Source organism: Martes martes (assembly GCF_963455335.1).
Source record: "Martes martes genome assembly, chromosome: 2".
NCBI classification, from domain to species: domain Eukaryota; kingdom Metazoa; phylum Chordata; class Mammalia; order Carnivora; family Mustelidae; genus Martes; species Martes martes.
In genome coordinates, this window is record NC_137889.1 from 107,377,480 (window position 1) to 107,389,986 (window position 12,507).

Genomic DNA, 12,507 nt, shown 5'->3' on the forward strand with positions numbered 1-12,507 from the left:
AGTTTGATTTAATTAGACCCATTATCTCAAAGTTCTTTCAAAGTGAGTGATACTTTTTCCTTGCAACAGGGTCAGGTTAACCTTCCCCCTCTAGTTTCAGGACCCTCTCCAGTGTTTCTTAGAGCTTTATCTCAACTTTCTTCACTTATGCAGCATTGTAAGGAAGTCTTCTGGCAAAGACCAGCAGAAGGGTGCTTTCCCCTCTGTTGTCCTGCTTCTTCCACCCTCTCTTGGCATGTCATTAATCCAAACAGGTTCAGCCTCGCCCAGTGGCAGTGTGGAGTCAGAAGGTGCAGTGGTGTCAGTGTGTCAGTGGTGCAGAAGGGAGTTTTTGTTTGGGGGGGGGGGTTAGATTTTATTTATTTATTTGACAGAGAGAGAGAGAGATCACAAGCAGGCAGAGCAGCAGACAGAGAGGGGGAAGCAGGCTCCCCGCTGAGCAGAGAGCACGATGCGGGGCTCGATCCCAGGACCCTGAGCCACCCAGGCGCCCCCAGAAGGGAGTTCTTGTCCTTTAGGTTTCCTGGGTTTTTTTTTAGGTTTAAGTACTGCTTTGAGAGTATTATGACAAAGAACTGAGGTTCTTTACAGTAGATGAACTGAAGTCTTTTTTTGGTAAGAATTGTGTAGCTTCTGAGTTGTTTCCTTTGTAAATGCCACACGCCCACTTGGGGTACAGAGAGTACAGAGAGTAGCGTGTTAAGTGCACAGCCTTCATCATATCTCTTTTATGGCAGAGGGCATTCTGGAACTTTCCCCTTATTTCTGCCTTCACCCTCACGCTGTGGGAGGTGGTAATGGGAAGAAACCTGAGTCTGTTTCTGCACCAAAATCAGGGGGTTGTCTCTTCCTTAAGTGTCAGTCACTACATGTCTAAGTCCTGGTTACTGGTTCTGATGAGCTAGTAGAGTGATCTGTGTCATTTATGATTCTAACTCTAACTTTTATTGGAAAAAGTTCCACCGGTGTGTAAGATCCATTATTTGCCAGTCCAGAGGTGTATTGGAGTTGTAGAAGCTTCTCTCTAATCTGAAAATCATAGGAAACTTACAGAAAAAGATGAGGCTGAGGATGGGGAAGAATTTCGTGTTCAAGCAAAGCCCTTGTGGGTTCAAAGTAACAAAGAGAACCACCCCAGAAGACCGAGGACCAATTTTATAAAATAACTAAAGACCAAGGGCTGTTATCAGCAATAGCAAAGAAATGTAATACTCTGTGCCAGGCACTATTCTAAGCCCTGGATGCAAAATAACTCACTCACTCCTGCAGCTACCCCAAGAGAGAAGCCCTGTTTTCCCCGTTTTTCAGAGGGGAACTTAAACATCAAGAGAATGACTTCTCACGGTCACCAGTTGGTAACTGGAGAACAGGATATTCCAACTCAACAAGGCTGACCCCAGAGGTTATGCTGTTAATTTCTTGGCTCTGTTTAGAATATTGGGGAACCCAAGTTGTCTGAGCTTATAAAATTGCTAAGGTATCATCTGGGTCTCTTGCTGATGATCTTTCTTTTACTTTAGAGCAATAGCAATGCAGTATATAGAGAGATTTTCTTCCCCTGGCATGATGTTGGCTTGAGGTTTTTAAAACTGTGTAAGTTTACATACAGCTGTGAAAGAATTACATTCTGCTTTTTCTAATTTTTGGTGAGAAATGAAATGGCATATCTGTGATGCTTAATACAAGCCTGGCTCTACAGTCGGTTCTGCCGAAGAACAGAGCATTCCATGTGTGTGCTTGTTTCCTGTGCAATTAGGAAAAACCATCACCTTCTAAATGATACCATGTGTTGTCGTTCTGAGGAAGCAGTGCTCCCAATGGCTTCTTTGAGCAGTCTGCTTCTAGAATTCGATGCATCTTTCCTATGTTTTTTGTTGTCCTGCCTTTTGATCTGTTTGGTCTCTTTCCTTGTTTGCTTGGTTGTCATGAGTAGATTTGAATGGCGTCAAGAGAACAGATGAAAACGTGGGACCAGGACCATTTTTGTGGGCTTTCCACAGTTATGCACATATTATCAGTGGGGCCTGGGTTGCTTATAAAATTAGCCTGAAGAAGTCAGCCCTAGTGGTTAGAACCAAATGTTTTGCTAAGAGAGGGGGAAATTTTTCTTTTCTTTCTTTCTTTTTTTTTTTTTTAACCTTGCTACTACAGAAAATCCATTGTCTGTATGATTATTCAATGACAGCTAGGGCTAGGATCCCACACAGACAAGTGGAGTGGATTAATATTTGTATCACCATATTTCAGCTCTGTGTTCTTCCTGTGGAAGAATGGGAAAGCAGAAAGGGGTTACCATTTTCCCATTTCTATTTCAAGATAATTTATACTAAATCTTTTCTTCGGGTCAGCCACTGTGCTCAGTCAGTGAGCAGTGGTCCCAATGTGACTGCATCACTGGGAACACATTTCTGTGGAAGAGCAGAGGTAGTATTTCCAGCCATTCCTGAAACTTCGTTCTTAATTCCACAAGCAGTAACATGACCGTTCTGCCCACCTCTTCACTCCTTGTCTGCTTCAGCTTTGCTTCTTGTGGATAAACAAAGGCAAAACGGTCCTGGTTTGCCCAATCAGTTCCCACTTCTAAGGCAGGAAGTACCAGGTGACCTGTCAGCAGAGGAAGCTGGGTGGGTGGGAGACCTTGGGGAAGGGGTGCAGTTTGGAATTCTGCAGAACGCACAGTTAGGGAAGGCTCCAGATTTCTAAATGGTGACTCCATTTTGAGTATTCTCCGCCTAACAGAACAGGTGTGGGGCCTGGATCTGGCTACCCGGGCCATAAAGGGTAAGGCCTCTTCCAGCTTTAAAATTCTAGGAGTCTTGTCAGTTATGTGCTAGAACTTAGAGGCAGGATGAACCAACTGAGAAGGAATAAGGAGCACCTTCAAAATGGAAAAATCAGACTTCCAGTCGCAAACACAGGCTTATGATCTTTCTGTTCCACTTGGGACCAAATTGTTTTTCATTGGAAAGATACCTGATTTGGTATTTCCTCTAAACTTCTGGAAATGGACCCTCTTGCTCTTTGACCATAGTTCTGCACTTAGAAATAAATGTCACTATGAATAGAGACACAGGTAAATAGGAAGTGAATCTGTTTGTGAGAGTATTAACATTGTGAGCTAAAAAGGCTTTAAAATAGAAAAAAAGGAGGGGGGGGGCGCCTGGGTGGCTCAGTCGTTAAGCATCTGCCTTCGGCTCAGGTCATGATCCCAGGGTCCTGGAATCGAGCCCCACATGGGCTCCCTGCTCAGCAGGAAGCCTGCTTCTCCCTCCCCCACTCCCCCTGCTTGTGTTCCCCTCTCTCGCTGTGCCTCTCTCTGTCAAATAAATAAATAAAATCTTTAAAATAAAATGAAATAAAGGAAACCACTGTTAAAGAAAAGAGAAAGCTATTGGCAATGAACCAGAGGTTGCGGCTCTACCTGTGTGGCCTTGGCACCTGTGGGGGCAAGCTGTGGGCCTGATCCTGTCTCACCTGATGCGTGCTCTGGTTCTCTCTTACAGCCGATCGATAGGATGACCTTCTTAGTGGACTCACTAGGAAGGCTAAAATCCACAAGTGAATGAGCCAGGATCCTAAGCTTTATATAGGGAGCGTTTATAGTTGCTATTAGCAATAACAGTATACAACTGCTGAGAAGCAAAATATTGCTAGCCGCAATGCTGTTTTTCTCCCCCTGGAGAAATCAGAGTAAGTTTCTGTACGACCTGAAATGACTCTTGCTTTCTCATTTTCCTCCATATTTTCCTTGACAGCTACCCTTGCTTTTGACCCCTACTGCTTTTCTTCCCAGTGGGATCCCTTCCATGAGCCGGTATGAGCCAATACCAACCACCCTAATAAACAACTCTGCTCTCTTCCTTATTGAATGGCTTAGCAGTGGGCAAGGTCTAGGATGTCTAGAGAAGGACTGTTCCCCACCTGCCTCCAGGGGTCTCCCTCCTGCCCCGTCCCTGTCTCAGCACATCCTGGGGGGTTGACAGTGACTTTCTGGGGGGTTAATCTGTTTCCTTCTTCCGCTGACTTCCTGATCTTAGATTATTCTACTTAAGGTCATTAGCGTAGATGGTAATCGGTAATCGTTACATTCGTTCTGGGAATCCCATTAACGCTATGCTTTTTCTACTGTCTAGATTCGCCTCGTCACTTCTGGTGGTACCATTTAATCTGCTGGCTGCTGAGTGCCGCTGGGATCATCTGCATCCTTGTAGCTCATGAACACTATACTGTTGATGTGATCATTGCTTATTACATTACAACACGGCTGTTTTGGTGGTACCATTCAATGGCCAATGAAAAGGTGAGAGCAGTGAAGTCATCCCTCGGTAATTTCTTTTCTTTTAGTGCAGTGGCCCTTTTTTCATACAGCGGAGGTTCAGACAGCTTTGTGGGGATGACCACGGGGTGGCCACTCATGTGTGTGGTCTGGGTCAGTTCACCGAAACGTAGACCCATGATGGCCTTTTCAACCAAATCATGTCACAAATATAAATGACATTTAAGGACCAAAGTTCTGTAAAATTATAGAGCACGGTGTTTTCCTCATTTGACTAATCAGTACTAGAACTGAAGAAGTATAAATGCTAACTTGAAATACGGGAACCTTCTCTCTAGAAGCATTGTGGTGCAGCTGGGTAAGACGTGCTCCCTGCCCTCAAAGAACCTAATTTTGAGGAAAAGAAAAGCAATTATTTTTAAACTTCAGGCAAAATAAGTAGTCTGTGGATTCCTGGATTTGGTGTATCTTTTGGTGATACTGGGCTCTCTGGCTTCCCTTCTTATACTTCCTTATTTGTAATGTTGCCTTCTGTCCCCAGACGGCCTTGTCTTTGCTTCTGCTGCTCGTGCTGAAAGGGCTAACTGAAAGGCCATGTCTTTCTGGGAAGGCTCCCTAACTCCTGCTCTCTTCCTGTCATCCCAGGATGGGATGGTTCCTCCCCTTCTCTGTGTTTTCCTAGTCTAGGGGTATGTATGTGTGCCTGGTGTCAGCGAGTGAGCCCGTGTAGCACGATTTTTCTTTGGATAGTCTCGCCATATTGTCCAGTGCATACAATTTGTGAGCAGATGTCATCTGTAAAGGGTCTAATTCCAGCTCTCATTTAGTGGTATCCACGGATAGATGCCCTCTCACTGGGTAGCTCTCCTCCCATTTTGTAAACTCCCATTTCCACCTTCCTTCCTTCTTACACCTGGGTGTCTCCTGACACCATCCACCTGAAACCTTCACCTTTCACCTTAGATCCGCTCTACCCCGTGAGCTCGCCTTTCACCCTTCCATCTTCCTCAGCCTCGATCCACCTACTCGCGTGCCCTGAGATCTGGTCCTCCTGTCTGACCCTCACATCCATGGCCGAGTCTCTTACTAGGATTGCAGGCAGAAGAATTTACATGAGCTGGAAAGGGGGAAAGGGGCCTGGGACCAGAAACATGTCAGAATCAGGGAAAAGACACAAAAACAATTACTGCCAGGATGACTGGGTGGCTCAGTAGATTAAGCGACTGCCTTCGGCTCAGGTCATGATCTCAGGGTGCTGGGATCGAGCCCCGCATCGGGCTCCCTGCTCTGCGGGGAGCCTGCTTCTCCCTCTGCCTCCCGCTACCCCTGCTTGTGTGCTCCATGTCTCTGTGTCTCTGTCTCTCTCTCATTCTGTCAAATAAATAAATAGAATATTTTAAAAACCAAAACAAAGCAAAGACACTTACTGCCTTGTGATCCTGATTCCTCTGCTTTCTCTGTTACGGTACAATGAACGACAAGTTAATTAAGCAAAAAGATAGGATGCAAATCATGAAAAATAGGGGCTCATTTTCCTTCCATTTTTTTTTTTTTTTTTTTTACTATTTGCAGAACTTGAAGGTCTCTTCACAGACTAATTTTTTGTCCCGAGCCTGGTGGTTCCCCATCTTTTATTTTTTCGAGAAAAACGTACAAGGCTCAATTCCTTGCTGCTTCTCCTGGCCGCTCTCCTGGCCCCCTGGCTGCTTTAAGTCTTCATGCAAAAAGTATTCCCGGGTTCAGAAGATCGGTGAAGATAATGAGAAATCTACCTGAGGAGCAAAAACAAAGGCATCAGCTCTTAAACCAAAAGAGTTAACGCTGTAACCAAAGGTATAGTTTTGGGTTTTTATTTTAGAAGAACTGACTGGTAAATGAAGAAGTGGACCAAGTTCCGTGTAAACGATTAGAGAGATGAACGAAGTATTACCCTTTGACTGTTTTTTTATTCATCCTGAGAAAGGTATATTCTCCTGCAGCTCTTCCTACATTGGTGACAAGCCCCCAAAACTGGGATTTTATTAATGAGCTTGTTAAAGAGGTGCCAAAGAACCTACTCTTCCTTCTCCTTATACTTTAGCCACTAAAGCCCTCTACAGAATTTTTTCAGGATTCTTTTTTTTTTTTTTTTTTTTGCCTCCGAGGTCAGAAGAATTTGTTAATGTTTTAAATAAAATGTCTGGATACATACAGCTACTGTGTAAATAGAATAACCTCACCTTGAGAGTGGTTTTAGCATTAGGCTTTTCAAGGAGGGGAAGATCTGTCGGTTGTAAGTGAACTTGAGGTGAACTTCATTTCCACCTTGTCCTGGGGCAGGTCAAGGTCAGGTCTGGGAATGTGCACCTGCTGCTACCACCCACTGCACCATGTATCACTTTTACTTTTTTTGTAAACTGATAATTTTATAAAAAGAAAGAAAGGTGGTCTAATGTGGAAGAATTTGACCCATCTCACAGCTTTTGTGTGTGTGTAAATATTCCGCTTTAAAATCTCTATGACAGATACACAGGAAACGTGGAGCTATTTCTGTTAAATGAGTGGTCTTTGTGCACACATTTGTGTGCTCACTGCCTGGTAAATTTGCATCCACCCCCCGCCCCAGGGCAGACAGCTGCTCCAGCACAGGCTAAAAACACGTATGTATGTGAACGGAAGCTCATGCCACTTGAGGGACAAGCCGGCGTTTCTCTCCATCCTACCCTGTGTGAGATGTTCTAGATGTTCTAGAGCTGCTCACTGGAACTCAGAAACGCAGTTTGTCACGTTTCACTGAAAACTCTTTCTTCCTAGGTACATTGTACTTTATGGAAAAACCAAGATGGAGTCTAAAAGTGTCGTGTATCCTTGCTTTTTAGCAAGAGACTCAGCTTCCTATAAACTGGTCCTAAGGACATATGCCACAATTGAGTAATTTTACTTTGATCCTGAAATTACACCACGGTGCTGTATATAATCTCCTGTTGGAATCAGTCTGTTAGACAGGGACAGCGACCCAGTAAAGGGGGATCTTCGTTTCTAAAGTTCTTTGAGGTGATGCAAAAAGAAGATGGGTTTTTAAAAATTGAATCAGATTAATGCTGTCAGAGTTGGTTCATTTCTTTTTTTTTTTTTTTTAAGATTTTATTTATTTATTTGACAGGCAGACAGCAAGAGAGGGAACCCAAGCAGAGGGAGGGGGAAAGGGAGAATCAGGCTTCTGGCTGAGCAGGGAGCCTGATGGCGGGGTTCAGTCCCAGGACCCTGAGATCATGACCTGAGCTGAAGGCAGACACTTAACGACTGAGCCACCCAGGTGCCCCCAAGTTGGTCCATTTCTTGAGCCTTCTAGTAACTCCAAAATAAGATTTGTGGTTACAGAAGCATCAACACTAAATCAGAAGACAGGCCAATGAGGTGTGGAAGGGGGCAGTTACATTTATATTGAAGGTAAAAATTTCCCTCCCCATAGGAATGAAATATACCCCTGAATTTGTCATTATAAACTAGTTTGCCATGATTTGGTGTACAAAATTGACCTTCAGATTGCTTGAGAGAAGCACAATACAAATCTTTCCAGAAGGGTCATTATTTTTGGTGCTAAAATCCTGTGTCTGTATTCAGTACATCTCTTTCTCTGAGTAGCAGAAGAATCACTAAAGGAAAGGTAGTTGAATTCAAAGGCAGGGAAAGAGTATTTAAAACAAGAATGGAAATCCTGAATATCCTTGGCAGGCTTTGAAATGCAAGGAGTTTTCTGGTATTTGTTAATAAATAAACCAATAAGAAATAGATCTATAGCTTACTGATGTGCTTAAGCCAGAATTCTGTCTTTCATTTGCTAAATATTGACACTTGTGATATGTAAGGTGTCATGCTTTAAACACTGAATTTCCATTCCTGCTGTCCAATTATGAGGAAGAGCATCTGACACTGAAGCCTGGGTTTTCTGCTCCTGACCTTGATCTATTCCTTGAGCATCTAATTCCTAACCTGATAGACCTGAGAGCCTTATTCAGCAGTGTCTTGGATAACCTAATTTTCTTCAAGTTAAATAAGGAAAAGTATTTAAGATTTTAAAATCATGATGTGTTGATTGTTGGAGAACCTTAAAACAGTAAACCTTGGATTTTCATCGAGTGATGCAGTTTTTTTAAAAATATCATCACCTTTTAAAGAACTTTAAAAACCTCTCTGACCTCACATGTTCCTTACATGTATGTGTCACAGGTGTCTAATAGACACCAAGGAAGCATATGATTTGAAAAGAAGGAGGGAAAACATCAAAGTTTCAAGATGGGAAAATGAAGGAAATACAGAAACTCATTTATATTTAGCAAAGCAAACTTGAGGCTTAACCTAATATGCTCCTTTGGGATAGAAAACTTAAACAATTATGATCTTGCCTTTGAAATGGTGAATTTTTGGAGCTCCTTTTCCTTGATAATTGCAATATGAGATCTTATCCATTATCCTTGTTTTTGTAAACCAGTAGTCCCGTTCAAAGCTTTTCTTGGGATTGAGTCCTTCTGTGCAATATCTATAACAGGATTCCCATAAATTATAGCATATTTTTTCTAAATTCTTTCAGATGGAAATTCAGATTCTATTTATTGAGCTCCTCCAAAGCTCTGAAAATAAAGCATTGCTCCTGATTCCACCCAGAGTGATTTTAAATTTCTTACTTAATTTACTGGCATCTTGGGAAACAAGTTGTGCTGAGTAAAGGCCTGATTGGAGCGAGCCTGAGCCCCTGGTCTGGTGTAATTAGGACCTTGCCTAAGGTTCTTTGCTGTGTAGCAGTGCCCCCTAGTGGAGATATGTTATATGACTTGGAACGCAGACTTGCCACTTTAAAGTTTCTATTTTCAAGTTTTTGAAAGGCATTGGTGGTGGTGTTGTTTTGTCTTGTTTTGTTTTCGCCAATAATCTGAAAGCACCATGCAAAAGGGATTGTTTTAAAGGTCTTTTAAACCTTTCCCAAAGGGAAAATATGTTTAGATCCCAGGGAGTTGCAATTCTAATCCTTTGTCCATTCGATCCAAGAAAATTTGCAGACCATTTTACCTCTCATTATCACAATCATTAATGTCTCCCTTTATAACTACCTATACTTTGTTTACTCTGAAACACCAGGTTGGCAGTCTTTCTTATTTTGTATTTGTATTTTATTTTTATATGCTAGACCTCAAGCAGCTTCTTTTTTAATTAGAAGTTCACATCTTATTTCTTCAATATTTTAAGCATTTCCTTATTATTTGTTTGTCATTTTTGTTTTGCACTGTAAAACTCTTTAAGAATTTAAGCCGGTTCTAACCTACTCACTTCTGTACTGCAAGGAAGTGTGAGAAGGAATTTAATTGATAAATGAGTTTACAAGTTTTAAATTGAGCATGTTATAAGTAATATGCCATGTGATGAAGGCTTTTCTATTTGTATGTATAAAGATTTCTGGTATTTTTTTTTAATGTCATTGTGTTGCAATAATTTAACTCCTTTGACTTACTTGCTAAGAATATTTCTATTAAGAAGTGCTCTTGACTTCAATACCTAAACACTGAAAATCATGTCAAAGGTACCCAAAGATAAGTTTTTATACAGATACACACCTTATAAGTTCTGATTTATTTTATTACTCATTAACCTAACTATGTGATGCTCTAAATGAATCATGAATGAGAGTAGTTCTTTATTATGGAATTATTGAAAACTGTCCTTTAAAAGAAAAAAAAGAAAGAAACTGTAAACATAAGCTAATCTAGTTGCCAAGTTGGAATTCATTATTTAATTTACCTCCTATGCAATGATTAATGCTGCAAAATGTATGGTTATGTTACAGTATATTCATAAAAGAAATATCATTACAAGGTGTGAGAGCTAGCCAGTTGCATTCTTTCAGAAATTTACTGTACTGTTTCAATGTGTTAAGTGCCTTGTTGTAAAGTAAAATTTTAAGTCTAGAATTCATTATTTTCTTGACATATTTTTCATTATAATATATACTGTATGCTATTGTAATAGTTTTATTAAATGCTTATATTTTAATCAAACATGTAAATTTCAGAAGCTCTTTTCTCCTACCCCCAGTCAGTACCTTAATCATTTGTCCTCCTATGGGATTTGCGTTCAGGTTTGTTGTTGTAATTGTTGTTGCTGTTTTTTAAAGAGGAAATTATCTTTGTTGAGAAATGTTTCCCGTGCTTGTGCTTCTGTGTTCATAAAAACATTTCAGGAGGAATTTAGGAGTGGAACTATAGTTTATACTTCTAAAAATGCCGTTTTACATTTACATTTTAAGTGCCTAATTGTTAAAAACTAATTTATGTTTCTACTCTAAAGAGGATATGTGTACTTGGTTTCTAATCTCCTTGGCTTTGCTTTAAGAAAAAAAAAAAGGCAAAAAAAAAAGCAAGAGCCTATACTTTGTATTTACAAATAAACCACAGTGACATCAACAGTCTTTTCAAAATCAGTATTACTGTTTCTTTCCACTTAAAAAAAAATGTGTTTTCTTTAAAGGTTTTCTTTAAAGGTTTTTTGTTTGGTTTTAAGTACTTATTAAAACCACAAGAGGATTATTTTCTCCAAGCACTATTTAAAAAATAAGGTGATAACCTTCAATTAATAGAACTGTAAGTAGACTGGAATGTGTTATTTTTCCCACCCTTGGACTTAAGGCGAAAAATAATTTAGAGCAATGTAAGGTCATTCGTGGAGAAGTAAAAAAAATCGACTACATACTCCATGATTCTGATTTCCACTGTTCGCAAAAGAACAAAATCGTTAATTCTTGAAGGAAAGCAGAATCCTTCCGGTTCCTCAGTTCTGAAAGAAATGGCATCCTCCTGTGTTCCCTAAATGGGGCACTGGGGTGATGTCCTCTCCTAGACTTGGCAACTGTCACTGCCTCAAATGGCAGCAAGTTGTTTCTGGAGCCTGGAGGAAAGATGAAAGCTTGACCCCAGCAAAGACAGACTTAATGAAGGCATTTCAGTGGGGCAAGGGAAGTAAGATCATACAGTTCAAAGGTTAAGGTGTTGGATACAGGTCACGTTTTTTCTTTAGATGATGTGAACACGGTACATATCGGAATAGTCTTTCTGCCACCCACATCTGAGTCTTGGATGGAAAGCTCATTTCACTGGTGATCCCATTTTCCCGCGTGGAACATTGGCGGGTTTCATTGGCCATAAGCTCGAAGACTGCCCTCGTCTAGAAGGCATTACACAAGCAACTGCAGCCATGCTCTGTAAACCTTGACATGTAACATTTCCTTTGCCTCTAATGGATGAGACTTCCAGAAGCAGAATACTGGATTACTCACTAATGTCAGTTAGAATAGGAATGGATTATGGGCTACTATGTGTCTGTGTCATGCAGATTTCATTCCTGTGCAGCACCTGTAATGAGGCATAACATTTTAGTTATTTTATGCTTGACATACATTCTTTAATCTTCACAAAACCCTGTGAAGTAGGTAAGGAAAGGAGCGATGACCCCGTTTTGTGAGATGAAAGAGTTCTGAAGTGTCAGAGCTGGAACTTGAGTTTTGTTTTCTCTCTTTGGCTGCCTTCCTGTCATAATTACTACGGCCCCCATTACCATTTGTTAGAGAGGGGTGTGTGTGTGTGTGTGTGTGTGTGTGTGTGTGTATGAGTATGTGTTTTGAGGGGGAGTTTAGTCCCTTATCAGCCAGTTAGTTTGTTAAGAGGGAAGCTGGTCCTTGGAACAGGTTTTCCGTCAAATGCTACTACTTTTTCTTATACTTGCAATTTACTGCATAGTGGAGGGGAGAAAAGTCAGCACTAAAAGCCTTGAACGCAGAAGAATTCCCAAGAGTTTGAGCTCACAGATTTGCTGGACTGCTGGACGAAAGCAAACTCACTGCAGGTATCACTTACAGGATACCACATCAGTATACACTTCTGTCTGAAACAGGTTAACACAGGCAACGACAAAGTGCATAAGGGCCTTATCTCTAACTGTGACTCTCAGGGTTATTCCTGGAGGAACGTCAAAAGGAGGAGAGATGGGATGACCTGCTTTCAGAGGACAGCAACAGTTTGAAGAGATGGACCGGAGTTCTTGGGAATCGCTGTAGTCTGGGTTGATTCTAGACTCCCCATAGAACCAAAGTGAATCCCTAGGAATTTTTGGTCCTGCCATGAGCTGGTGAGTTCTCTAATAATCGGCCCAAGCCAACATGTGCGCTTGCTTCTGGACACGTTTCTGGGTACATGACATCAATGCTT

The 12,507-nt window shown here is 41.3% G+C and overlaps 1 protein-coding gene across 1 annotated transcript in view; it reads left to right on the plus strand.

The window, feature by feature from the left end:
• SGMS2 (sphingomyelin synthase 2) overlaps positions 1–6,725 on the plus strand; it is an 80,932-nt gene extending 74,207 nt beyond the window's left edge. Inside the window, exons 5-6 of the mRNA XM_080796822.1 lie at positions 4,134–4,300; positions 5,849–6,725. Of these exons, the coding sequence (XP_080652948.1) occupies positions 4,134–4,300; positions 5,849–6,052 (371 nt within the window). The 3' untranslated portion in view covers positions 6,053–6,725. The remainder of the gene's footprint in view (positions 1–4,133; positions 4,301–5,848) is intronic.
• The last annotated feature ends 5,782 nt before the right edge of the window (positions 6,726–12,507 follow it).